Below are 26,244 nucleotides of genomic sequence, written 5' to 3'. Positions count from 1 at the left end.
ACTGTTACCAGGAGTTACAGGTAGGTAGCCATGTTGGTCTGTCGTAGTCGAAACAAAATTAAAAAATTCCTTCCAGCAGCACCTTAGAGACAAACTAAGTTTGTCATTGGTATGAGCTTTCGTGTGCATGCACACTTCTTCAGATACCATACACACGAAAGCTCATACCAATGACAAACTTAGTTGGTCTCTAAGGTGCTGCTGGAAGGAATTTTGTCACCAGGAGTGGCTTTGACTGGCTGGCTAAATCCATATGAAATGCAAATAGATAAGCAACCCTTTCAGACTTCCCCCTTCTTTTAAATGCTTCATTTTTATTTTTCTGTACATTTATGCACACAAGTAAGAGCCATAGTGAATAATAAATCCAAATCAATTAACAATTCATGAAAAGCTTATCTAAATTCCTTGTTTTCATAATACTCCTGAAGAAAGACCAAGATTTCTCAGAACACCTGGAAGTGTTACTTAGGTCATGCACATATGCTATTAATCTTTCCATTTTAACAATTGTTCCAATTTTATAAAGCCATTTATTGATAGAGTACTATTACAATACCCATTCAACAAACATTCTATACAATATCATAATGATCCTGTCTATTCAGATGTTTATGAACAAATAGAGTACAATTCTATATACGTTTACAGGGGAATAAGTCCCATTGAAATGAGTGGAACATAAGTAGACATGTACAGGATTTCACTGTTAATTGGTAAACCTGATTACACATAGGAATACCCCAGTCCAGAAAACATTTTCACCAAATATTGCTCTTTATTCACTACTCTGCATTTTATTTTAGATTTAATATATGCAACACCTACGATAAAGTCTGAAGGTCCAATTACAGTGGACCCTCCAGATACGAACTTAATTTGTTCCAGGGGTCCATTCGCCCCTCCAAAATTACATAAATAGAGGCGTGCTTCTATGCACACAGTGTGATTGGGCACTTCTGTGCATGTGCGTGGCGCAATTGAGCGCCTCTGCACATGCGCACGTGGCGAAACCTGGAAGTATACACTTCTGGGTTTGCCGTGGCCATAACCGAAAGATTCCATATCCAGAGGAATAAGTAAGTAGAGGTGTACAACTGTACACTGTTTTAATAATTTGAGTCATGAATCACTTTGCAAGCCAAATTGAAGACAGCATAATATGAAAAGCTCAGACTGTGGCAGGTCAATATTAAGAGCAGTGTGATATACAATTTTTACAAGGGGTGACAAAAACAGAAACAAGTGCTCCAGAAACGTTATTCCCCCCAAATGAGAAATAATAAACCCAGTGAAAGAACATGGTTTCCTCAAATATTGATTGAGAGAGCACACTCACTGAGGCAACCCTTCTTAAGGGACACTGGTTTTTAATAGATATTGTTAGAATTACAAAATGGTCCATTAAAACCAGTTCCAAACCCTAACAATAAGAACTGTATCTGTGAGCTTTTTGGTAATCGCTCCTTTGCCCAACATGTCAGGATAGCTCCACTGACAAAAGACCCATACAATTGGATAATCTTTGTACCTTCAAATTTTTATATTGTACAATGGATACTTTACTTGAACATATTGAAATAAAATGGGAAAATATATTAAGTATTTAAATATTTGCTTGTTCTAAAAGTCTTATTTTTTATTTAGGCCAAATATTATCACTGTGCTTGTCAGAGTTTTGTTTTGTTTTTTAAATGAATGCTAGGGAGTCTAAAATGTATTGGTACTAATGTCTCAATTTGCTGATGGCTCTTCCATATGTTCCCTGGGAGCACTGTTGACACCTAGATATATAGTTAGGTTTTGGTTTTCCTTGAATACAGTATTAGTTATCACAGTGCTAGCTACTTATCACAGTGCTAGCTACTTAAAACAGAGTTTTGAGTTTATTTGTGCCTAAAGTGAAAAATAAGGCTGGACTAATTAGCAACAATCAAGATGCCACAAGCACTGAGAACATGGCCTGCTGTGAAACTAGAGTGGTGATTCCCTCAACATAACAGGGCAGCTGGAAGTACAAAATTTTATCTTTCTGTGTGTCTTTGATGTGCCTAGAAGCTTTATTTCTTTGATCCTTTTATACATTTTGCTTTTATTTTCAGTGAATAAGCAATGTATTACCCTTGAACATGAGTTGTTTCTGCTGGAGAGGGGGAAATTACCCATTTAACTAAATACTAACTAGAGTATTTTAAAAATTTAGAATAGCATTGTTCTTGCAGTTGACTACTACTTTTGAACAATACTTCTGAACATTGGAACAGTGACCTTTTGATGCATCATAATTAATCAAAGACTGGTTTGTTTGTTTGTTTAAAAAATAGAAATGGAGAAACCTTAAAGTAGACAAAGACTTTATATTGTGTAGAGAATGGAATTTTCTTGGCATTGTTTGTAATTGGAACATTGGTTTTCCTGACTCATTAGCTACTTCAAATTATCCCTATCTCTATCTCTATCTATCTCTATCTCTGGAAGAGTCTAAGATGTATTTTGTGCCATTCCCAAAAAATATCTAGACTTTAGTGTGAGCACATATAAATCTGAATTATACATGTAGGATCATATGTTTGTCCCACCATAGTTTTTCTGTGCAACTCTGAACAGAGCATTCACATTACCCACCTTCTTTAAAATAGGAATAATGTTTTTGCTCTTGTTATGACTGGTGTGTACTCCTATAATGACCAAATGAGCCATTTGGTACCTGCAGTTTTCAGAAATGTGGTTAGAAAATGAATATCCATGTGCACAATTCAGAAAAGTCAATGCTTTCAGACTCAAGATTGCTGTGAAGATAAGAAAAATTAATTGTCCATGAGGTCCAGCTTCCCAGTCTAGTACCCTCACATCTGATATTTTGGACTACAATTCCAATAAGCCTTAGGATTCATGCATGGCTAATGGTTATAGATGACGGAGTTGTTGTTTAAAACATCTGGAGAGTGCCACGATGAGAAAGGATATATAGACATTTGCTATGTGTAAAATATGAATGAATATGTATTTATTCTGTAGATCTGTTAAACAGCATATCCTTATCATCTAACAAATACACGTAATTTGTCCCTAAGATCGGCCTCCATAACATAAAGTCTGGAAAGTACCCAATATAACACCAATTTTTTAAATAAAAAAATGGAACCAGAGTAGATATAGAATACTACAAGCTGGTTAGGATAGCATCAGCTCTGTGTGTACTATTTATAAACTTGGTATTTCTTTTTTAAAAATATATAAAGAATGATTAAAGATAAACTTATCAAGCATCTGGGGGTCTTTTTGGAAAAGAATTAACATGGCTTAAGCAAAGGTACCATAAGTCTTCTCTCACAGACCTTATTGAACTAAAGGGCCAACAAGCATGTGGAAAAGAGCAATTCAGTTGTTGTTGTTGTTGTTGGTTTTTTAAAGTACAATTCTGCTTGCAGGAAAGCTTTTGACCAGACTACTTATTAGTCGTGTGATAGGAGGACTTATCTTCTTGTGGATCAGTAACTCTCTAAGGAAAAGAAATTAGAGAGAAGGAATAAATGGACAGTTCTTTCAATGGACAAATGCAAGATGTGGGATCCCCAAAAGATCTGCATTGGATTGAATGTATTTTGTTTATAAATGATCTCGAGGTAGGATTGAGCAGTGAGGTGCCCAAGTTTACAGATGACACAAAATTAATCAATATGGTAATACAATGGTACCTCCAGCTGCAGACGGGATCCTTTCCGGAGGTCCAGTCAGATCCTGAGGTTTCTGCAAATTGAGGATCGTTCTTGCGCATGCGCGCGCAGCGAAACCCGGTCAAATCCTTCCAGGTTTGCCACTTTCACATCCTGAAGTTTACATAACCAGTGGGTTACGTAACCAGAGGTACTACTGTACTACAAAAGTTTCAAAAATAGTCTTTCCAAACTGGGGAAATGTCATTAAAATAAATGCTTTTCATTGTAAGAAAGTGTGAATTGATCTATGGTGGGGCAAAAATTCTCAACTTTACATCTACACTGGCAGGGTCTCAGCTGGCAGTGACTGACCAGGAAACAGATGATCTTGGACTAAATGTAGCTAGCTTTGTAAAAATGTGACCCACACTGTGGCAGTTGTATTTTTTAAAAAAAACAAAACATAACACCAAGTTAGGGATCATTAGAAAAGGAATTGAAAATAAAGCTATCAGTATTGAAAGTGTGACCCTACCTGGAATAGAGTGTACTGTTCCGGCTGCCTCACCTCAAAAGGATAATGTAGAGCTGGAAAAGGGGCATAAAAAGGCAAGCAAATTATGAGGGGGTTTGACATGTTTGAGATGTAAAATATTATTGAGGGTGTGGAAAAATGTTAATGCATGCATTTTGCCCCCTTTCTCATAATTGTGGAACCAAGGTCATACAATGATACTGGGAAATTCAGGCATCTTTAGGCATCTAGTTTAGCCCTGTGAGAACAGTATACTGGAATAAATGGGTTTTGCCATGATCCAGCAGGGCTTTTCCTATCCATGTGTTATTACAGTGGTACCTCGGGTTACAGATGCTTCAGGTTACAGACTCCTCCAACCCAGAAATAGTTCCTTGGGTTAAGAACTTTGCTTCAGGATGAGAACAGAAATCGCGGGGCGGCAGCAAGAGGCTCCATTAGCTAAAGTGGTACCTCAGGTTAAGAGCAGTTTCAGGTTAAGAACGGACCTCCAGAACGAATTAAGTTCTTAACCCAAGGTACCACTGTATTTGAACAAGTAATTCCTCAGGGTAGGGTAACATTAGGAAAAAAAGAGGAAAATAGCATAAAAGAATGTTTACCTAATTATTTGAATACTAAACATCTAAAGAAAAATATTTCTGTAGGCAACAATTTTAGAATATTCCGTTTTAGAATATTCAACTGCTATAATGGCTTCTTTTTAAATAATGTGATAATGTCCACTGTTCATACTATATACCAATATAGTATAATAATGTGATAATGTCCACTGTTCATACTATATACCAATACTAATAGGTAAAAATGAGTGTGAATTGGAGTTATACTGCCCAGCATATGCATTAGTTTCACATAGAAAATGTGTTAGCATTTGTAGGGCTGCTACATTGCTTATGCCTCCTCTGAATTGTCAGGAGCATTCTTTTCACAGGCTTTTGACAAGATACAGGGCATGCTGTGCTTTCCTCTCTCTGCTGATGCCTTGCCTAGCACTATTTGCTAAGGCATCTTCATTCTTTTTTATGTAACAATATTTTTTGCTTTCTGTAGCTCAAGGCTTTTTATTAAATAGCTGTTAACAGTATGCTTTTGAGGATTACACTACCCAGCATGGAGCAATTTAGCTCACACTAGAGATCAGTCGGTATATAGTAGATTAATTACTTAAGGAATCTGTTTCGACAGCAATAGAAAGATTTTTGATCTCTGGAGTGTTTTATTTTGTTATGTACTTGTCTCTCACTGTGCAAACCTACTTGGTAGCACTGTGTTTTTTATAGAAGAAACATCAATAGTTAGAAACTAATGAATAGATAAAATAAATCTCCACCATGAATTGTATTGTTGGAACATCTAGATGCCTCATGGGTTCTTTTCACTTTATTTTTTCTCTCTCACCAGAAGTAGTTGCTCTGGCAAGATGTAACTTCATATTCAAACACATTTTTGCAGCCACAGAAAGCATGTAAATTATCCAATGTAATGTTCAGGATACGTTGAAAGTTTGTCCAAAGACGGCCTCTGCTGTTACCTGTTGGACCTTTCCACAGCCTTGACAGTCTTTACCCTAATTTTGCTTTCATTCATGTGTGGTGTTACTTTGTCAGAAGTGTGACTACAAATCTCCATTTACCTGTCTTGGTTAAAAGGTTTAGCTATCAGTCAGTTTCCATAGCTGTCTGATTGAGCAATATCTAATGTAATGCCAGCGAATGCAAGGAACTTCCATGATAACATAAAAAGCCATGTTGGATCAGACCAAAAGGCCCATCTAGTTTAACATTCAGGTTACTTGCTTGCCAACCAGATGTCCATGGGAGTCCACAAAGGAAGACCTGAGTGCTACCCTTTTGAGATTCCCAACAACCTGGTAGTCTTCATACTGCCTCCAACAGTGGAGATAGAACATCGCCAGTGACCAGTAGCCATTGGTAGCCTATGCTCCATGAATTTGCCTAATCCTCATTTCAATCCATCTAAATTGATGGCCATTGTTACTTCTTCTGGGGTGAATTTCATAGTTTATATGCTCTGTGTATAAGTAAGTGCTTTATTTTGTCTTTCCCGAATCTTCCAACATTCAGCTTCATTGGATGTTCCCAAATGTTATTGTTACAACAGAGGGAGAAAATCTCTTGTCTCTGCAGTGGTACCTCCGGTTACGAACTTAATTGGTTCCGGAGGTCCGTTTGTAACCAGAAACTGTTCTTAACATGAGGCACGCTTTAGCTAATGGTGTTTCCTGCTGCTTGCACACTGCCGGAGCGCAACTTCCACTTGCAAAGTTTGCAACAAGGAGACCTACTTCCGGGTTAGCGGAGCGCGTAACCCGAAGCATTTGTAAGGGGGACTGTGCATAACACGAGGTACCACTGTATCCACTTTCTCCATTACATGCATAGTTTTATGCACTTCCATCAAATCACCCATTACTTATCTTTTCGGAAAACTAAAAAATACCTAGGTGCTTCAGGGTTCCTCTTAGGGGAGTTGCTCCATCCCCTTGACCATTTTGTTTGTCCTCTTCTGCATCTTTTCCAGCTTTACAATATCATCTTTAAGTGAAGCTGCTTGAACTGTACACAGCATTCCAAGTATGGTCACACTATAGCTTTATGCAAATACATTGTGATATTGAGAAATCCTTTGTGAAATCAGGCTAATACCAGTGGATATCACCTGTTAACATGAATTCAAGACATCAAATTCAGCAAGATGAGAAATGTGGCTTCTAAATATCTAGTGTTTAGGGTTATGTGTACCCCTGGGTCCCCCCAGAACAAAAGCACAGGTTTCGCCTGAATTTCCCTGACTTCATTGTACTGTCACAGAGTCTTTGTCACAAGAAAGTTCTAAGGTTCATCATAAAAAGAGGGACTGAAATCCTCTTTTTTGATTTTTGAATGCATAGTCCTACCAACTGTTCTCTCCTTTTTCTTTATTGAAAAGTGGTCATTATAAGTGGCCATTAATTTTGTTTTAGTTGTCTTTGGTTATAATTGAGTTTTTTTAAATAATAATGATAATATTATAATCTGTTTTTTAAAAATAGTACCAATGTCTTTGAGCATTGAAAATCTCATTTCATGTACCTTTTATATTTACTGCATAGTGGGAAAGCTCTTTCTGTGAAGAGGCAGTTTCCTTTTGAGTGAAGAAAAGTTAATATTAACTTTTAAACTTTGCTGCAATTTCTCAACTTTGGTTTATTTCTCTCCTTTTCAATGGGGTATAAACATCTTCCCATTGTTTCTGTTTTTCAGTTAATGTAAGTTCCCTGTAAACTCTCTTACAATGCTATTGCTATGCTTCATGGTTTGGGGTAGTGTTGAATTATTTTCTCATTATCTCTTATGGCTTCTATAACTATTTAGTCAATTTAAATTGGTTACTTTAAATGGGACATACTTTTAATCCAGATATTCTTGAAACCAGTTTGAGTGTTTTAAAACTCATTTATTTAAATTGGTGTTCATAATTACAATAGAGAACAAGCTTTCTTGCTAGGCCTTCATAAAATCTTGCTTATGGTATCAAATCAACAATCTTGTTGATGTGTAGACATTGCATTATGATGTGATGTGATATTATATGCTTCAGTTTGTCTGAGTTTATATATATTCACACTATAATGTAAAATTGAATACCATTATGCAATCTAACAGTGCAGGAATCATGTTTTCATTTCATCAGATAAATTACTGGTAAAGTATTCTTACTAAACTAAGTTGTTGGTAATGAAATTCTCTCCCTCTGGAACAAGGGTTGCGGCTGTACAAGCCCAGGCATTATCAGTGACACATTAATTTGATCCACTATGTGAACAATGGAGGATTGTGATGCAGCTAATTCACTGGATCTTCCTGTGCCTTTGGGTATACATGAACTCAGGACGCAAGGGAGAAACGTGCTAAGAGGAAGGCACGCTTGGCAAATCCACACTGTGATCAACTCCCACCCGGAAACCAATGTCCCCACTGTGGAAGGATGTGTGGATCCAGAATTGGCCTCCACAGTCACTTATGGACTCATTGTTAAAACTGTATTTATGGAAGACAATCTTACTCGGCTACGAGTGGTCGCCAAAGAAGACTGACCATGGTATCCTTCTGCACTGACTGACTGAGACAGAAATTGGGGCTATTCTGTTCCAATGATTTTCTTCCAGCTTTGCAAATTGGTTTTAGAAGGTGGTGCAGGTAGGCCATTGTTCTGCACCATGCTTCTTCTGTTACAGCTTTCTGCAGAGTTCTGCTTTGTTTCTCGAGCTGAGTGGAATCATCCCTTTATCTGCTATATTTTGGAACAGCCAGCTGCCCCCAACGTCCTGATGTCACACACCTTAATAAACTAAATCTTAATCAAAGTGACTTTTCTGTGGTATACTAAAATCTGTGGTATGCTAAATTCTTTTGTTTATCTGCCCGGACTTTTAATGTCAATACATTTGAAAGTGCTGCTTTAGATCTGACTGTTTTACAGCTGGTTGGTCTGTTTTATGTTTTGTTAAGGAAATTATTTTAAAGATTGCAATTTGTTTGCTGCTTAGTTTGGTGTAATCCATTAGGATATTTTTTAATGATAAAGTCAGGGTATAAACTTCAGAGAGAGAGAGAGAGAGAGAGAGAGAGAGAGAGAGAGAGATGAGCAAACCAGCACTTTTGCTTCAAAATAGTAAAATCTCAAGCATATTGTAAATAATTCAAAAAGAAACATCCCCAGCTTCAGAAATGGATGAGAGTTGAGATTCAGAATGAGGAAATGTACAGTGATGAACACTGCAACATATAGGCCCAGTTTATTAAGGTTGATATGTATAAACTTGTGCCCATTTTCTCAATCTGGATGTCATCCAGAGCCAGTGTGGTTAAGTGGTTAAGAGCAGTAGACTCATAATCTGGGGAACCGGGTTCGCGTCTCCGCGCCTCCACATGCAGCTGCTGGGTGACCTTGGGTTAGTCACACTTCTTCACACTGGGTGTCTGTTGTGGGGGAGGAAGGGAAAGGAGATTGTTAGCCACTTTGAGACTGTTTTCTTCTTCTTCTTCTTCTTCTTCTTCTTAGAATGCTGCAATTAATCCAAGATGCCTTTGATTCACCATAAATTCCTGTTAGAACTGGAAAACTTTGGGACCAGTCAGGATTGTAAACTCAGGTTCAAACAGGGGAAAAAGGCAACTAAAGAGGAAAAATAAAATCTAATTTGTTTTACATCATGCATCATCAATCCATTTCATTTCCAGGGCTGAAGTGAAGTATGTTCTGATAACGTTAAATAGCTTAAAAAGTAAAGTATATTGCTTAGCCAATGTTTACCCCATGCCGTGAACACTTCTTTTGTAAACTGCTGTGAATGTACTGATGAAAAGAGAGCAAGAACAACATTAACTTGTTTATTGTACACTTCTGCTTTAGCTGATAATGGGCAAAACAGTTAAGCTGTGTGAATTCGACTTGCTGTGTTTGTTTAAAGGGATTGTTGGTCATCAAGGCAAGCTTCTTTCAACCGCTAACTGGGATGCTAATCAGGAGCTGCGAAAGGAGTGTGGTGTGGTGCCATACCCGTCTCTGCTGAATTATAAATCTGTATGAGATACAATGCAATTTGACATTTCACACTGCAGTTCAATTCCTGCAATCCAATTTCATAATTGTGAACCAATTAGAGTTGGGAAGGAAGAAATGTTACTGGTAAGGCAGACAATTTATTGTTCAAGCAGCAGAAGGATTACCTATGCCTCTTGCCTACATTTCTAAAATGTTTTCTATGCACATTTTGGAAGATATTTTTCATTCATATATCAAGTGTGTGCTCACTGAAGCCCTAAAGCAATTTTTGAAGTTTTTTCTAATGTCTTCTGATAGTTCTGATTTTTTTATAACTGATCTTTTAACGCTATCATTGTTAAACTCTCCAGTGAGGAAAGGGGCTCTTTAGTTTGAGGAAAGAGTAAATTATGAGGAAAGAAGGGAGATAGACAGAGGTTTTTCTTCCTCTCTCATAATATTTGGACTCAGGGTCATCCAATGAAGCTGAATGTTAGACGCTTCAGGACACTAAAATAAGATACGCAGATAATTAAACTGTGGAATCGTGTACACAAAATGTATTGCTGGCCACCAACTTTTACACATTAAAAGAAGGTTAGATTCACACATGGAGGATAAGACCTTTGATGGCTCCTAGTCATTATGGCCGTGTACTCCCTCTTGTATCACAGATTGTATGCCTCTAAACTCCCAACTGTTAGAGAGCCCAAGTGGGGAAAATGCTGTTGCATTAATATCCTGCTTCCTAGAAGCATGTAGTTGATCTAGCAGGGCTCTAGTGAACTTCCATTTACAGAGGTACCTTGGTTCCCAAATGGCTTGGCTCCCGAACGCTGCAAACCCAGAAGTGAGTGTTCCGGTTTGCAAGCATTTTTCGGAAGCTGAATGTCCGACGCGGATTCCGTGGCTTCCGACTGAGTGCAGGAAGCTCCTGCAGCCAATCAGAAGCCGTGCCTTGGTTTTCAAACCATTTCGGGAGTCGAAGAACTCCCGGAACGGATTAAGTTCGAGAACCAAGTGTTTAATCATTCCTTCCTTCCTTATTTGTTCAGGGTATTAATGCATTGAGCCAACTCCCTTCTTTCCTTTCATTTGTGTCTAATACATCTCCTCCAGTTCTTTAGATTATAATTATGGGGACAAGGCTTGATATTTTAAACAGTTGCTTATATTAGAAGTATATTAGCTTTAGGTTTAGTTTGGGAGATACTTTATAAATAATTATTATTAACTTGCCCACCCTGCAATGAATTGCCAAACTTGTAATAGAAACAAGAAGTATGTAACAAAATGTTGCTGTAAATAACACTGGGCCCATAATATTTATTTATGCAGAATGCTTTCCAGGAAAACTGCTGTGCCACAGCTCATTAGCATTTGAAGGTGTTTGTTTGCTTTTTATGTTGCTTTCATCTAGCTTCATAAAGGTGGTTGTTATGCATACAGATCACCCTCCCTCTAGGCATCAGACCAGACTGGGTTTTGTTTTGTTTTGTTTTTGTGTGTTTTGGTAAATGCTTTGTAAGCTAGTGAATACTTCTATATAGTCAGTGCCATGCCTTTGTCAAGTAAGGTTACCTTGACTCTAATCAGGTGCATAGGTTATCTCTATATTCGTTAGAATTAAAGGATGCCATTTAGATGCCGGCTAGGGGAGCCTAAAAAAGAGAAGCATTTCCAATTTAATAGGCCTCTTAAAAACAGCAACAAAATCTTTTGTAGACCATCGAGATGCTGATTAAAAAGTCACTGTGCCTCCATTTTGATGTATTTCTGATCTTCACTTAAAATTCCATTCCAAGGATCAGCATATACAGACTACTGTAGGAGAAATAGATTTCTTTCTGGTGTGCCAATTTCCAGTTCTTCAGTTTGCCTTGCCTTACCTATGTGAATAAACGGGCATCTCACTTGGAAGCCCCCATCTGCCCTTTCCACAATTCATTCAACAATTTATTCTCCATTTGCTCTGCTTTATTTCATTATTTTACATTTTATTATTTCATATTTAACTACCCAAGTTAGCAGGCAGGGTTGCTCATATTCCTTGATTCTCATACAGGGCTCCTAGCCTTTTCACAGTTGCATGACACAAGCAGCAATCTACTTTTCCATTTTCTCGCTGTGAGGATATGGTGACTGAGCAGCCACTTCCACCATAGCAAAAGGCAGAGGTTCACCTCCATTGCCATTGCCAACTGCAGCTACACATGTAAACCTATAATGCAAAATAGTCAGAAACGGCCATACCATTAGGCAGAATGAGGTGGCTGCTGCAGACAACAGATGCTGGAGAAGACCCAGTGGCAGGAACATGCTGGAAAACAGCTATATTTTCCATATGGTCAGTCCTGCACCTCATAGGCTATCCTGTTGCCCACAGGTAGAGTGGAGGATGCTGTCCCATCACCAGTCAGATTAAAATGCTTGGGTGGCTTCTGTAAATTGAACTGGGGCATGTGCACCACCTTTGCCTTCTCCCACGGAAGCAAAATGCTGTGAAAATGACATACAAGCTGTCACATAAGTGTTTCACATTCAGAACTGCATCCCCCAAGATGCCATGTGAAAGAGAGAGGCACAACGCATTCAAAGATTTATATGGAAGGTCCTGGTAGAGGGCGATTTGTGGAACGGGGACAAGTGGAAAAGGACTGGAGCAGAAAGACAAATGGAATAACCAAATGAAAAAGGAGAATCGCCATTGTCTATAACTGGAATGTGTGACGCAACATATGTTATGGAAAAAGTGGAAAACAATATATATCACTTTTTAAAGGAATGGAGATGAAAAATATAGACTGGAATAAAAGATCCTAAAATGTGAAAACTTCTAATTGTTTTGTACTGCCTACAGTGTTATAGGACCTGCTTCTGCTCTGCTCTTCTCCCAATCTTTAGGTATTTTTAAAAATCGTTTTTATTAAGATTCTCTTGGGTTACAAAAATGCATGCATCATCTCTGGTTTCAGATAATAAAATCATTTCTTGGTTATATTCAATCTGAGACATTAATGTTGTACTGTAGGTGGTATAAGGCTGGGGGAGAAGAAAGGTTTTCGTGGCAGCATCACATGGGTAGGTTCTCTTTCTATTCATTTATTAGTTTTCATTGGCGGTGAGAGGACATTGTTTAGCTTCATGCAGTTCATCAGATTTTCTGGCAATGATCAACTACGTTTTTCTCAGAGTAAATTCATTAAACTTAATGGACCTTAGTTTATCAAATCAATTAATTGAGATGTGTCTACTCTGAGTAGGTCTACCATAAGGTTATATCTAACCAAGTCATCAAGTTAGTACAACGACTTCCCCTTGCAGATCAGGACTTCTCTGTGCTCACCACAAATTTGTTGTAGGGGTTACCCTAACCCTCCATAACAGATTTAGGGTGCATACGGGGGAAGAGGAGAGGGAGAGGAAGTCCATACTGCAAACAGAAGTTTTTGCACAAACCAGGTGACTGTGTTTTGAGTTGTACACGTCATTTACTACTCTCTTTGCAAGTTCACCAAGTAGGAATATGTAAACCTTAATAGAGTATGACGCCTATTTTTGCCATTTATGCTGCAGTTTAAAAGATAAACACATTTGTGCCTGCTTCTCATGTAAAATAAGATGCTCTCTTGAAGCAACTGAATCCCATTTTTGTGTGCTATTTCATAACACTGGCATATGCATTCCAAATAAGCAATACCAAATTCAGTACTAAAGGAAATGTAAAGTGGATATATATGTTATGATGGAAAAGGAAATGAAATTACTATTTCAGAATCTTGGAACATATACAGCTTCTTTCTTCGGTTGTTGTTAATTTTAAATGTCCTTCAATTTTCCAAGCTGTAAAATAGCAATAACATTTCTATCTCTTTGAGAATCCGGTTTTAGGATCTTGGTTTTCAGCCCAGTCATTTAATTTTTATAAAAGAAGAAACACACACCTACATAAGCACCATTGCTGATAATGAACAGTTTTTACCACTTCAGAATTATTTCCCCTGAAATTACAATCTTAAATCACTGCTCATATTTAAGCATATCTTCCATCATTTGCCATATGGAAAAAGATACACTTGTTTTCCATTATGGACAGAACTGCTTCCGTACTTGAAGGAGAGACTAGTTGTTTCACTAGCAAACCATTCCCAGTGTTTCAGAAAGCCCCAGCACCATCAAGGAAATATTGTTAGCCACAAATAGGTTTTAGATCTCCAGAAGCTGTACAGTGGTACCTCAGGTTGAAGACCCGATCCATTCCGGGGTGCCGTTCGTACCCCGAAAAGTCTGCAATCCAAGCGGCGCTTTTGCGCATGCGCGAAAGCGCATAGAGTACTTCTATGCATGTGCGAAGCACGCAGAATGCTGTGCATGCGTGAAGTACGCAGAACGCTTCTGCGCATGTGTGAAGCGCGCATAACACTTCTCACACAGTGAAACCTGGAAGTAAACACTTCCGGGTCCGCCACGTTCATATCATGAAAAAACGCAACCCGCAGCGGATGCAACATGAGGTATGACTGTGATTTATTATGACTATTATTATTGGGTGACATTCATTGAGGCCCACCTGATGTTGCAATGGACTTCTGCTTACGTTACAAGGTTTCCCCCTCTTCTCCATCAACCCCTGCACACCCTCAAAAATCTTGTCTAGAGAGGTGTGTGCTGTGGACTGCAGTGGGAGGGAGGGAGTCTCACTCCATGAGTGAAAGTCCACTCACACAGAGTTTGGATATCACTGCATTTTTAAATATTTATAACCTGCTTTTGTCTATTGATATCAGGGTCAGATACAGAACATAATATGAGCCATGCATTGCATTAATTAACTATGCAATAATAAAAACATAATTAAAACAAACAGAGGCATACCCTGGAGTGCCAGCAATCCAAATTATTAAGATAGAAGATATTCCAGGACTTGGCAATGGCTGCTGTTAACTGATGAGAGAGAAATTATTTTCTTTTCATGTCCCATTCAGTTTCCATATACAGGTTCAAAAGCACCAGGTGGAAAGATAGAGCAATTGTTTGTTTGATCTCAGCAAATACCTTATTCCAAAACAGAGCTGGGGGTAAAATGATAATATATTTTCTAGTCATACATCTATAAGAGGAGACCATTATATATATATATATATATATATATGTAGACATTGCGTGCACAGAGGTCACAGCCTTTCTCCGTAACCGCTGAACTGTAATGTAACAAATTTGGCCACAACGTTCCATGCCCATCAGTGAGGGATCTGGCATAAAAAAACATTCAAAAAAAGCAAACCTTTCATACCTAAAATAATGATTAAGCACAAAAAAGTGGCGCTCAAATTAGACATCACCAGCAGAAGCTCTGAAGACTCCAGCAGCATCCAATAGAAAGGCAGATCGCCCACTGCTGCCTCCAAAGCAGCGCTACAAGATGACATCACAAAATTCCACAGCAACCAACTGAAAACAGGCCTTTTGCAGCAACAAGGCCCAACATTGCCAAGTGGAGGTAGGGGCCTGCCGGGGGTGGGGGTGGGCAAATAGGGGGCAGGGATAGGTAATGGGTCAGAACAGAACAGACATTTTAGAAAGTGTTACTATTCTCACGTTTTGCAAGGACTGTGACTGCCCCATTGGAAAGAGAGGGAGTTTGGGTATGGGGAGCAGGGCATGCTGGATATTGCAGGTTGCCCAGTGATGGGAAGATGCCAGTGAGACTCACCGACTCAAGGGGGCTTCTCACCAAAGCCACACCTTTCATCTCCAAAGGCTTAATAGAAGCCCTTCCCATAGTCCTTGACAAAACTGTGGGCACCACAATTCAAAAGGATACTGACAAGCTGGAACGTGTCCAGAAGAGGGCAACCGAAATGGTCAAAGGCTTGGAAGCAATGCCTTATGAGGAACGGCTTAGGGAGCTGGGTATGTTTAGCCTGGAGAAGAGAAGGTTAAGGGGTGATATGATAGCCATGTTCAAATATATAAAAAGATGTCATATAGAGGAGGGAGAAAGGTTGTTTTCTGCTGCTCCAGAGAAGCGGACACGGAGCAACGGATTCAAACTACAAGAAAGAAGATTCCACCTAAACATTAGGAAGAACTTCCTGACAGTAAGAGCTGTTTGACAGTGGAATTTGCTGCCAAGAAGTGTGGTGGAGTCTCCTTCTTTGGAGGTCTTTAAGCAGAGGCTTGACAGGCATATGTCAAGAATGCTTTGATGGTGTTTCCTGCTTGGCAGGGGGTTGGACTGGATGGCCCTTGTGGTCTCTTCCAACTGTATGATTCTATGATTCTACCTGCTACCTATACTCCTCCCCAAAGCTGCTCCCTCCCCATGCTCATTTCCAAAACCTGCCCTCCCCGAGCTCTCCAAAACAACCCAATCTTCTCCCTTCGGACTTCTCCCAAATTCCATTTCCTGGCCTCTGCTGCTCACCAGCCTCAACCACCTGTTAGCCTGCCTGCCTCTGGTTCCTCCTCCTTCTGATGCTGCTGTGATAACCCAGCAGGTCAGAGACCCTAGTTTGTCATTGTGCTGTAGTTTGCAGTGTCACCTGTTGGTGACCATGCAAATTGCAGCATGACAACATTCTTAGGAAAATATGTTACAGGTAGGTAGCCGTGTTGGTCTGAGTCGAAGCAAAATAAAAAAATTATATAAATATAAATATACATTGTCAATCTTTCACAGCAAACACTCAGCCCAGCTGAGGAATCCGTCCTCTCACGGGGTCTATCATTCTGCCCTGCTAAATCCCCACACATGATTCAGTTCTGCGGGGACCTGGAAGCATTTTTCCGCCGTTTACGCCTGAAGGAGTATTTTCATCACAAACAAGAACAAGACAAAGTAGAACAAACTACATCCCCACAACACAACACCTCTCAACTTACTGGGGAACAACCATCACCCTCCAAACGCATTAATGAACAGAACATCGACCACCAACCACCACCGAAAAGATGTTACACAAAAAGGGACTCCACGTGGACCCCTCCTGATGGACGCAATACCACACTAGATCTGTACATCGACTGCTTCCGCCACAGAATCCAAACGGATGTGACCAGAAAACACCATCACTTACAACAAAATCTAAACCATGCTGAAAGGAGAGCCATAGAAAATCTCAGGAACAACCCAGACATTATAATTAAAGAGGCAGACAAGGGTGGAGCTGTCGTCATCATGAACAAAACTGATTACATCCAAGAGGCCCACAGACAACTTTCCAATACTGCCTTTTACATGAAATTGGACTCAGACCCCACACAAGCATACAAAAAAGAACTGAACAAGATTATTAAGGAGCTACCCCTACACATCCAAGAACAGATCCTCACAAACACACCAGCGGAACCTCGACCAGGAACTTTCTACCTTCTACCTAAAATACACAAACCAGGAAATCCAGGACGCCCCATCATCTCAGGTATTGGCACCATTACAGTGGGTGTTTCCGGCTATATGGACTCTGTTCTGAAACCATATGCTATCAGTGCTCCCAGCTACGTACGTGACACCACAGATTTTCTGAGGAAAATACAATCTTTGAACAATCTTCCTAACAATACTATACTAGCCACTATGGATGTGGAATCTCTATACACCAACATCCCACACAATGATGGTTTACAAGCCATAAGGAACACCATTTCAGATAAAACCACAGCGGACTTTGCTACCAAACTCTGCCACTTTGTCCTTACCCACAACCACTTCAAATTTGGTGATGACCTGTTCCTCCAGATCAGCGGCACAGCCATGGGCACCCGCATGGCCCCACAGTATGCCAACATCTTCATGGCAGATTTAGAACATCGTTTCCTAGACTCCTACCCACTCAAACCTCTCTTGTACCTACGATACATTGACGATATTTTTATTATCTGGACACATGGACAACAGACCCTGGAAACCTTCCACCAGACATTCAATGACTTTCACCCCACCATCAACCTAACAATGAACCAATCTATGCAAGAAATACATTTTTTGGACACTACTATAAAAATACAGGATGGACGTATAGACACCACCTTATACAGAAAACCAACTGACCGACAAACATATCTACATGCTTCTAGCTACCATCCCAAACATACCAAACAATCCATCGTATACAGCCAGGCCCTACGTTACAACCGTATCTGTTCCAACTCTACAGACAGAGAATCTCACCTAAGAGATCTACAGCAAACCTTTTTAGAACTAAAATATCCACCTGATGAAGTTAAACAACAGATCAACAGAGCCAGACTGATACCTAGGGAGAACCTGCTGCAAGACAGACCCAAAAAAGAAAATAACAGAACACCACTAGTCATCACATACAGCTCCCAAGTTAAAACAGTACAACGCATCATCAGAGATCTACAGCCTCTCCTGGACAATGACAGCTCCCTTTCTCAAGCTCTGGGAGGAAGACCTTTCATTGCCTACAGACAGCCACCCAATCTTAAACAACTCCTCACCCACAATAATACAACCACCAGACTTAACATGGACACTGGTACCAGAGCCTGCAATAAACCCAGATGCCAACTTTGCTGCCACATACACCCGGACAACATCATTACTGGCCCCAACAACATCCAACATACCATCTCAGGACTATTTAATTGCTCATCTTCTAACATTGTGTATGCCATCAAATGCCAACGGTGCCCTTCAGCTCTCTATATTGGACAAACAGGCCAAACCCTACGCCAAAGGATAAATGGACATAAATCTGACATCAGGAACCATAAGACTGAAAAACCAGTAGGAGAACACTTCAATCTCCCAGGACATTCTATACAAGATCTCAAAGCAGCTGTTTTATTACAGAGAAATTTCAGGAACAGACTGGAAAGGGAAGTTGCTGAATTGGAAATCATTACCAAGCTTAAAACCATGGAAGCACCTGGGATGAATAGAGATATCGGATTCTTATCTCATTATGCATGATCAAGCTTTCTTTAGCACCTCAGCCCAGGACTAATTGCAGCCATCAGCAGCCATTAACACCCATCTACAGGTTTACCACTCCCATCAGCCCATCTCCCATTCCCACCCACCCCCACCACCCTCTGTATATATATAGGGTCTGACACTTCTGTTTCTAGTGTATCTGAAGAAGTGTGCATGCACACGAAAGCTCATACCAAAATATAAACTTAGTTGGTCTTTAAGGTGCTACTGAAGGAATTTTTTTATTTTGCAGGAAAATATGTATTAGCAAAGAAACACTGCCCTGCACAGAAGGGGAAAACTAGGACAGTTGCACATAGCTACAAAAGTATGATCAGGGAATCACAGGCAGCTGGAGGAGGTGGAGAGGACAGAGGGTGAAGAAAGAGCTGTGAGTGGAATGAGGTCCTCTTCCCATCCTTTGGACCTCCTGGGAAACTCAACAAACCTGCTATACCTGGAACTGGGTGTAGTGCAGCTGAATTGGTCACAGCTGTGGGCAGCCTGAGGAAGTCCCATCCACCTGCCCATAAAAAGCAAGTCTAGAGTGAGAGACTAGGGTGATGTCCACTGTTTCCAGGTACTCTTCTCATTGTCACCTTAAAGACCAACTAAGTTTTTATTTTGGTATGAGCTTTCGTGTGCATGCACACTTCTTCAGATACCAGTATCTGAAGAAGTGTGCATGCACACGAAAGCTCATACCAAAATAAAAACTTAGTTGGTCTTTAAGGTGCTACTGAAGGAATTTTTTTATTTTACTTCGATCCAGACCAACACGGCTACCTACCTGTTCTCATTGTCAGACTTTTGTGGGCGAGCTGAGAGTTTGTTGGAACCTGAGTAAGAACCCAAAGGCTGAAAGGGAGAGTGTTAGAAGAAAAAATGAATTGATACCGATTTTTATGTATTAGTAACTTTGTATTAACGTAACTTTATATGTAACTGTATATTTGTAATATTTTCATTATATACCTTTAGGCACAAGGCAAAAACATTCCTTTTCAACCAGGCCTTTGGTTGAGTTGATTGACATCCTATGCCCTTTTAAAATGGGGGGGGGGGGTTAGGGGGTTATTAGGTTGTTTTTAGTTTGATAGTGTATTTTGTGGTTTTATATTTTTATTTTGTTCTGTGAACCGCCCTGAAACCTCCGGGTATAGGGTGGCATACAAATAAAATAAAATAAGTTGTCTGTTGTTGCTTAAGTTTTCTGTACACCGCTTAGAGATATTTTTAATAGAAAAATAGGAATTAAAGAATAAAAAAATAATCAAATATGTTTCTATCCTTGCTTTGTGCATTCCAGATGAAACCTGCAACTGTGAAGGAATTAAAAGTGCTTGCTAAAATGATATATTACACTAGTAATGCTTTGCATTTTGCTAATCTATTATCAAGAATTCACAAGTGTGTTATTTATGTGTTATTTAGTTAGCTATTCTAAAAGCCTTAAAAATAACCTGGATGAGGCTGCAGTACACTCACAGTGGTGTGATTGCATTCAACAGTTTGTTCTTTAGAATAATGAGGCATTGAAATGCCAAATTACTGTACTGTTGTTTAAGTGGCTTTGGTGAACATCTGCTGTTGCTTTTTTAAAAATGTTGGGAAAGACTTTACATTGCACGGAATAACTATTTTTGGTCACTCCACCATTTTCATTATGTGTTGTTGGAAAGATAGTTTACTTTGAAGTGTCCTTTGGGTGCATCATTGAACATCTGTACCTGAGTAGCTATGCTTTATATAGCTGTAAACAAAAATACAGGCTGTTGAAACTATTGCTGCCTGGCAGTTCTCTAACCTGAGTGAATTGAATGTACCTCCCTCTACTCTAGTTTATAATTAATTTGGAGAAAACAGAGTGTGTCTATGGAGGGGTGACATGCCCCAATAAACATGGGGGAATGTGCAGTATATATGGAGACATCTAGATGAGAAATGCATTAGAGGTATTTTAGGAAAATAGCTAACTTGGTCCTTTAATCCTTATGAGTGCCCAGGCTGTTTAGATGAGCACCATAGTCCAGATTTTGAAATAGCTTATTTCTCCCCTATCAATTTACACCTGCCCTATCCTACTGCCGCCGCCCCCCCGCTTGTATCCTATACTAATAAAATGCATATGCACACACACACACACACACACACACACTAAAATGACACATTGTTGTAAGCGGTGCCACTCCTACTCACAGTAGACCCACTGAAGTTAATAGACCTGGCTGGCCTAGGTTAATTTCAGTGGGTCTACTCCCAAGTAGTACTTGTTGGATACAATATTAAAATATAAGCAGACATAAAACCATTTCCAACCATAGCATTAAAGCAACTAAGCTGCAGAATGGCCAGGAAATACATTAACTGAGAAGCTATTTTAAGTGGGCATGTTTTAACGTAATTTTGAATACTGCAGATGAAGAATCCAACAATCCATCCTCTATGGAATAGTTTGATAAGGGAGTGGCCTCTACTGAGAAGGCCCTGGCATAGTGTCAGTATTAAAGGGAAGGCATCATCTGTTTGCAGCAGATCATGCAAAGACAGAGCTTGCCCATACCCTCTGCATTTTGTGTATTGCCCCAGAAGGACAAAAAGAGAAAACAGCTATCTTCTGCAGCTTCTTTGTATGCTATCTGGTAAAGTCAACTTTGAAACAAATTTATATGAATTATTCTATAGACCCTACTGTTATTTTTAAATGTTGACCAATTGTTGTGTTAGGGCTGATTTTACTACTGTTTTAAATTAATATTAGATAGTTTTTATTGTTAGTTGATGTATGTTCCCCATGGGAGGAAGGGTTGAATATAAGACAGATGAAATAAAACAATCCACACAGTATAGTTAGCATAAAACTGGAATGTGCAAGTTACAAAACACTGTGCCTTGCTCTTTACAAGAAAATGTTTTTATCTCTTCCTAAGCAATATTGCTTATGTTTAAATCTGATAATTAATTTCTTTTTCTTTCATTCTTTTTACTGCCTGATTTTTAATATTTGCTTCAGGACAGTATAAATCTAGGCTTTAAGAAACGGTGTTCAGAAAACTCTACCAGACTTTATTCTGGTTATGGCCAACAATTATAAGTGAGACTGGAAAACACTTTCAAATAGTTTTTCTTCTGTGAGTTACCAAACCTCCCAAAACTTTAGCTTGCAATTATTACTGCTTTAGCAGCAGCTGGTGTTCCAGTGTTGAGAGAGATGTAATCTATCTCTCCATTTTCCTACTCTTTTGTCTAGACCCTGGAAAATATACTGTATTTTTCCGTGTATAAGATGCCCCATATTTGGGGGGACTCCAATTTAAGAAAATGGGGAAAGATGGCCCAAAGTTGTTGAGCTTTTGGGGGAAGGGTTGCCCAGAGTTGTTGAGCTTTTGGGGGGGAGGAATGTCAAAAATGTCACTCACCAGACTGACAAATGCTGCCAATCGCACTTGTCACAGAAGCTAAGAAGCACCTGTCCGCTCGCCGCCAGCAAGCGTACGCCCAATTGACGCAGCACCAGCCCTTGCCGCATACAAAAATCACCCACCCAATCACCATAGCAACAGCCAATCCAAGGGAGATCTTGTTGCAGCCACCAATCAGCCACCTAATCGCCGCTGACAAACTCCTGCTCGCGGCTGCAACCAATCGCCCGTCTCCCCTCTGCACTATCGAAGTATAAGAGAAGCCCCGATTTTGAACATTATTTTAGAGTAAATAAAGCTTGTCTTATACACGGGAAAGTATGGTAATTTTCCTCGGTTCCTGATGTTAACGTGGTTATTAAGTGCCCTGGGGAAGCTCCAGGTGCCCAGAATGATGTCATAGCAGTGTTCTAGGTGGTAGGGAGAAGGAACAAGGGGAGGAAGGAGAGACTCCCTCACCGCTTTTCCACTACCATCACCACATCCTGCCGCTCCTAGCTAAATAAGTGAATGTGTGGAAGTGGGAAGGAGGAGAGGCAAGCGTTGTAACTTGCTGAGGTTTGCTCTTATGCCGAACCAACGACTGATGAACCTTGGAAACACCCCTAGCAATAATGGACGTTCTGTAGAAGCATTTCATACGGAATTGGCCCCCCATGACCAATTATCTCATTGAAATTAATGGGGGAACTACTATTTTTAGGACAAAGGGTATTGAAACAAAAACCTTGCTCTTTTTGTTGGTATCTGTTTGCTAACACATTTATTTCCCTTCTTTTGGAAAAAATAAAATAAACAGATCTTGAAAACCTAAAGACAAAAATAAGAAGCACAGTGTCTGTACGAGAAGGACAAGGGGTTGTTCTGCTGTGTGGGCCACCAACTCATTCTGGAGGTAAGAAATATTTGGAAATATTAGTACTCTTCTCTGTGGCAGTAAAAAAAAAAGACAAATACTGAATGGTTGCAGTATATTCAGGAGGAAATAGTATTCATGCAGTGAGATCAGACTATCGGTGTTTGCCTTGGCCTATGCTGCTCTGAAAGCAAGCATTTCAGAATCAAATTAGGCATGACATAATTTGGCATCATTTATGTCTTTCGTCCTTGTGTGTTGATTTTTATTAAATAGATAAATAGCTGGAATTGGAGGGTGTGTGTGGGAAATTTCCTCCCATTGTAAATAGGTGGAATGGGACATTTTGTACTGGGATTACTGGGGGGGGGCTTTAAGCCCCCTCCTCAATGCTGTGGTGCAAAACTGGCTTGGGAGGCCCTGTGCTAGTTATCCCTTTTTCGTGTGGGGGAACGGGCTTTCATCTAAATAAGTTTATTGTTACTGGTTTCAGAAATGCAAACTCTGTTTCCCCCTTCAGGTTACTTGAATCTAAAATGCTTGCCACCACTTCAAAACATGTAGTGGCAAGTCTAGCAAAAAGGATGGGACTTTTTTGTCCTTTTTGTTCTCCCACCTTCCGCCTGCTGAATGGGCAGGCGAGAGTGCTGTCAGTGGGCTATCCACAGACAGCATAGCTGCCAAGTTTTCCCTTTTCTCGCGAGGAAGCCTATTCAGCATAAGGGAAAATCCCTTTAAAAAAGGGATAACTTGGCAGCTATGACAGACAGAACCCAGCAAAAAGCCCTGAAACTGGGCATTCTAGGAGTGGGGTGGGCTGAACCAGCCTTGGATCCACTTGATCCGGAGCTGGTCATGTGTTGGCAGTGGGGTTGATTGCTGCACCAGCCTGTAGCTTGCAAAGCAATCAGGCCTGGGTTGATCTGCTTGTCTTTCCCCTCCCATCTTCCGCCATGGCTCCCCTGAGTGGTAGGGCTACAGATAGTAGGGTAGCCCAAATATCCTGCAAAAGCCCACCAGTTGATGGGGGAAGGGAGTTTGGATTACACTCAAAGTCACGATGGATTTTAAGGCCTACAGAAGCTTAGAGTCTTAAAAAGTGCTCACTGGTTTCCTGTTGTTGTTTTTTTAGCACATTAGTCAGAACCGCATATCTAAAAATAGCTTAGGTGAGATTTCCAAACATATGGACATCAAACGTTTTCTTTTTAAGCATAATCCATTTTTCTTGCACTATTTAAATTACATTCGCAATGGGGACCATAAGATTATTCCCTGCCACTAAGTAACAGAATTCAAACCAAACATAGCAAATTATTGAACACCAGATCGAGATCAAAATAGGTCTGCTAGTGAAGCATTTTATTTTATTTTTTACTTTATTTTTTATCACAAAGTGTGAAAACGTATCCTGATAAATATATAGTTGGCAATATCCTGGTCAGTTTATATTCAAAGCCACTTTATTTACATTTAACAAATTGTAAATTGGTTTATGATTTGGAATAACGTGTGAGGCAGAAGCTCATACAACTGTGCTGATGCACCTCTGTGAACAAAATATACTTCTTTGTTCATGGCAGCTGCTGCAGTGTTGTTAAAGGAATGCTTGCTCATCACGTGTCATACTGCTCATTTGGGAACATCGCTTGCATGAGTAAAGTTCAGAAATAAGCTGTTATTAGCTCCACAAACAGAAGTCCATTCGTGCAATACAACAGACACAAGGCTTTGTGGGGTATTCTGTGATACAATTTCCACCCCAGTATCTGCAAGTTTCCTCAGTCATTGTAAGCTTATAAGATACAATACATATAATAAATAAAAAGATATAATAACAAATCTTCAGGAGAAGAAAAGCCTAAGGAGCAAACCCTTCACAAATCCAGAGTAAAGTCCCTAGGGCAATTGGATGGCACCTGTACAGTGGCTACATAATCGCATGAGCACTGTTCCAGAGTATTTTTCATTCACATGTATATTATATCTATTCGGGAAAAAGATTGGTTAATGAAGAAATTACATATCTTTCTACTTACGAGTGTTGAACTAATTGGCTGATGAAGAATTCAACGAAACAGTAGTTGTTATCTGGAAACACTCTTAAGCAGAGTTCAGAGTTGGACATCAGAATTGGACATTTTTTGATTATACAAAGCTTCACATCTTGTTCTCCGCCGGGTAAAGTCTGGCACCGTGATTCATTTAAGGACTTCCAGAGACTTCAGTTTGTTAGTTTTGATGTTTTCAATCATTCCATAAAGTTTTTCACATTGTAATTGTATCTGGCCATCATGTTGCTTTTGATATTGCTGAAACATAATATAGGCCAGGGGTGGGGAACCTGTGACCCTTCAGATGTTGATGGGCCAACATCCATCACCCCCAACCAGTATGATGGGTGATCAAGGGTGATAGGAATTGCAGTCCAGCAGCATTGTCATGTTCCCCAGTCATAACATAGACAGCAATCACTTGTAGATATAGCTGATTTTCTTAGTGTGATAGTTTAAGATAATATTTCCCCCTACTAAATCTTTCTCCCACTATATTAGGCACCAATATATTGATTTCTATGGAACCTGGTCTGTGTTTTATCTTTCAGGAGTGCCAAACAAATTTTATCTTTCAGGAGTGTAAGGCCAATGCTGATAAAGAATAATTAAAGTGACATGAGCTATTTTCATTCGGTATAGTTTAAATTGTCACAGGTTGTTTTATTGACAACTTCTGTAATGAGCTACAGTCTCCTGCAAGTTGTAAAGTGATTTGAATATGGGGGGGGGGGGAGAGAGAGAGCTATAAAGCGCTGCAAGTGAAAAACCTTGATGACAACTTAATGGGAAATTTGGAGAAAACCTATAGATAATGAAGTAGACTTTGTTTCAAAGCTGACATTCTTTTTGTCAGTTCAGGCACCAAGTACAGCCTTTATTGGTTTGTTCATTTTAAACTTTTATAGCCACCTTCCATTTCACAACTTCCAAGACAGGAATATAGGAAGCTGCCTTGTACCAAGTCAAGCTATAGATCCATCTAATTCAGAATTATCTGCACTGATGGACAAGAGTTCTGTGGGGTTTTAAGACAGGGCTCTCTCCCAGCTATACCTGGAGATGCTGAGGTTGAAAGCAGATGTTCTACTGCTAAGCTACAGCTCTTCCCCTACAGCAGATTACAAGAATAATTAAGATCAATAAGATAATTTAAAACAGCCAAAAGCTGCAAAAAGAAACATACCAAGTTCCTCTAGGCCAGCATCCTCTTTCCAGCAGGAG

At 39.7% G+C, this 26,244-nt stretch overlaps 1 protein-coding gene across 1 annotated transcript in view; it reads left to right on the top strand.

Moving 5' to 3' along the window:
- Window positions 1–26,244, top strand: part of CNTN3 (contactin 3) — a 187,487-nt gene that overhangs the window by 75,655 nt on the left and 85,588 nt on the right. Inside the window, exon 3 of the mRNA XM_035106611.2 lies at window positions 22,910–23,005. Within this exon, the coding sequence (XP_034962502.2) occupies window positions 22,910–23,005 (96 nt within the window). The remainder of the gene's footprint in view (window positions 1–22,909; window positions 23,006–26,244) is intronic.

Source organism: Zootoca vivipara, chromosome 2, assembly GCF_963506605.1.
Source record: "Zootoca vivipara chromosome 2, rZooViv1.1, whole genome shotgun sequence".
Classification (NCBI taxonomy): domain Eukaryota; kingdom Metazoa; phylum Chordata; class Lepidosauria; order Squamata; family Lacertidae; genus Zootoca; species Zootoca vivipara.
The sequence above is the reverse complement of the archived record's forward strand: the minus strand, read 5'-3'. Positions and strand labels throughout refer to the sequence as shown.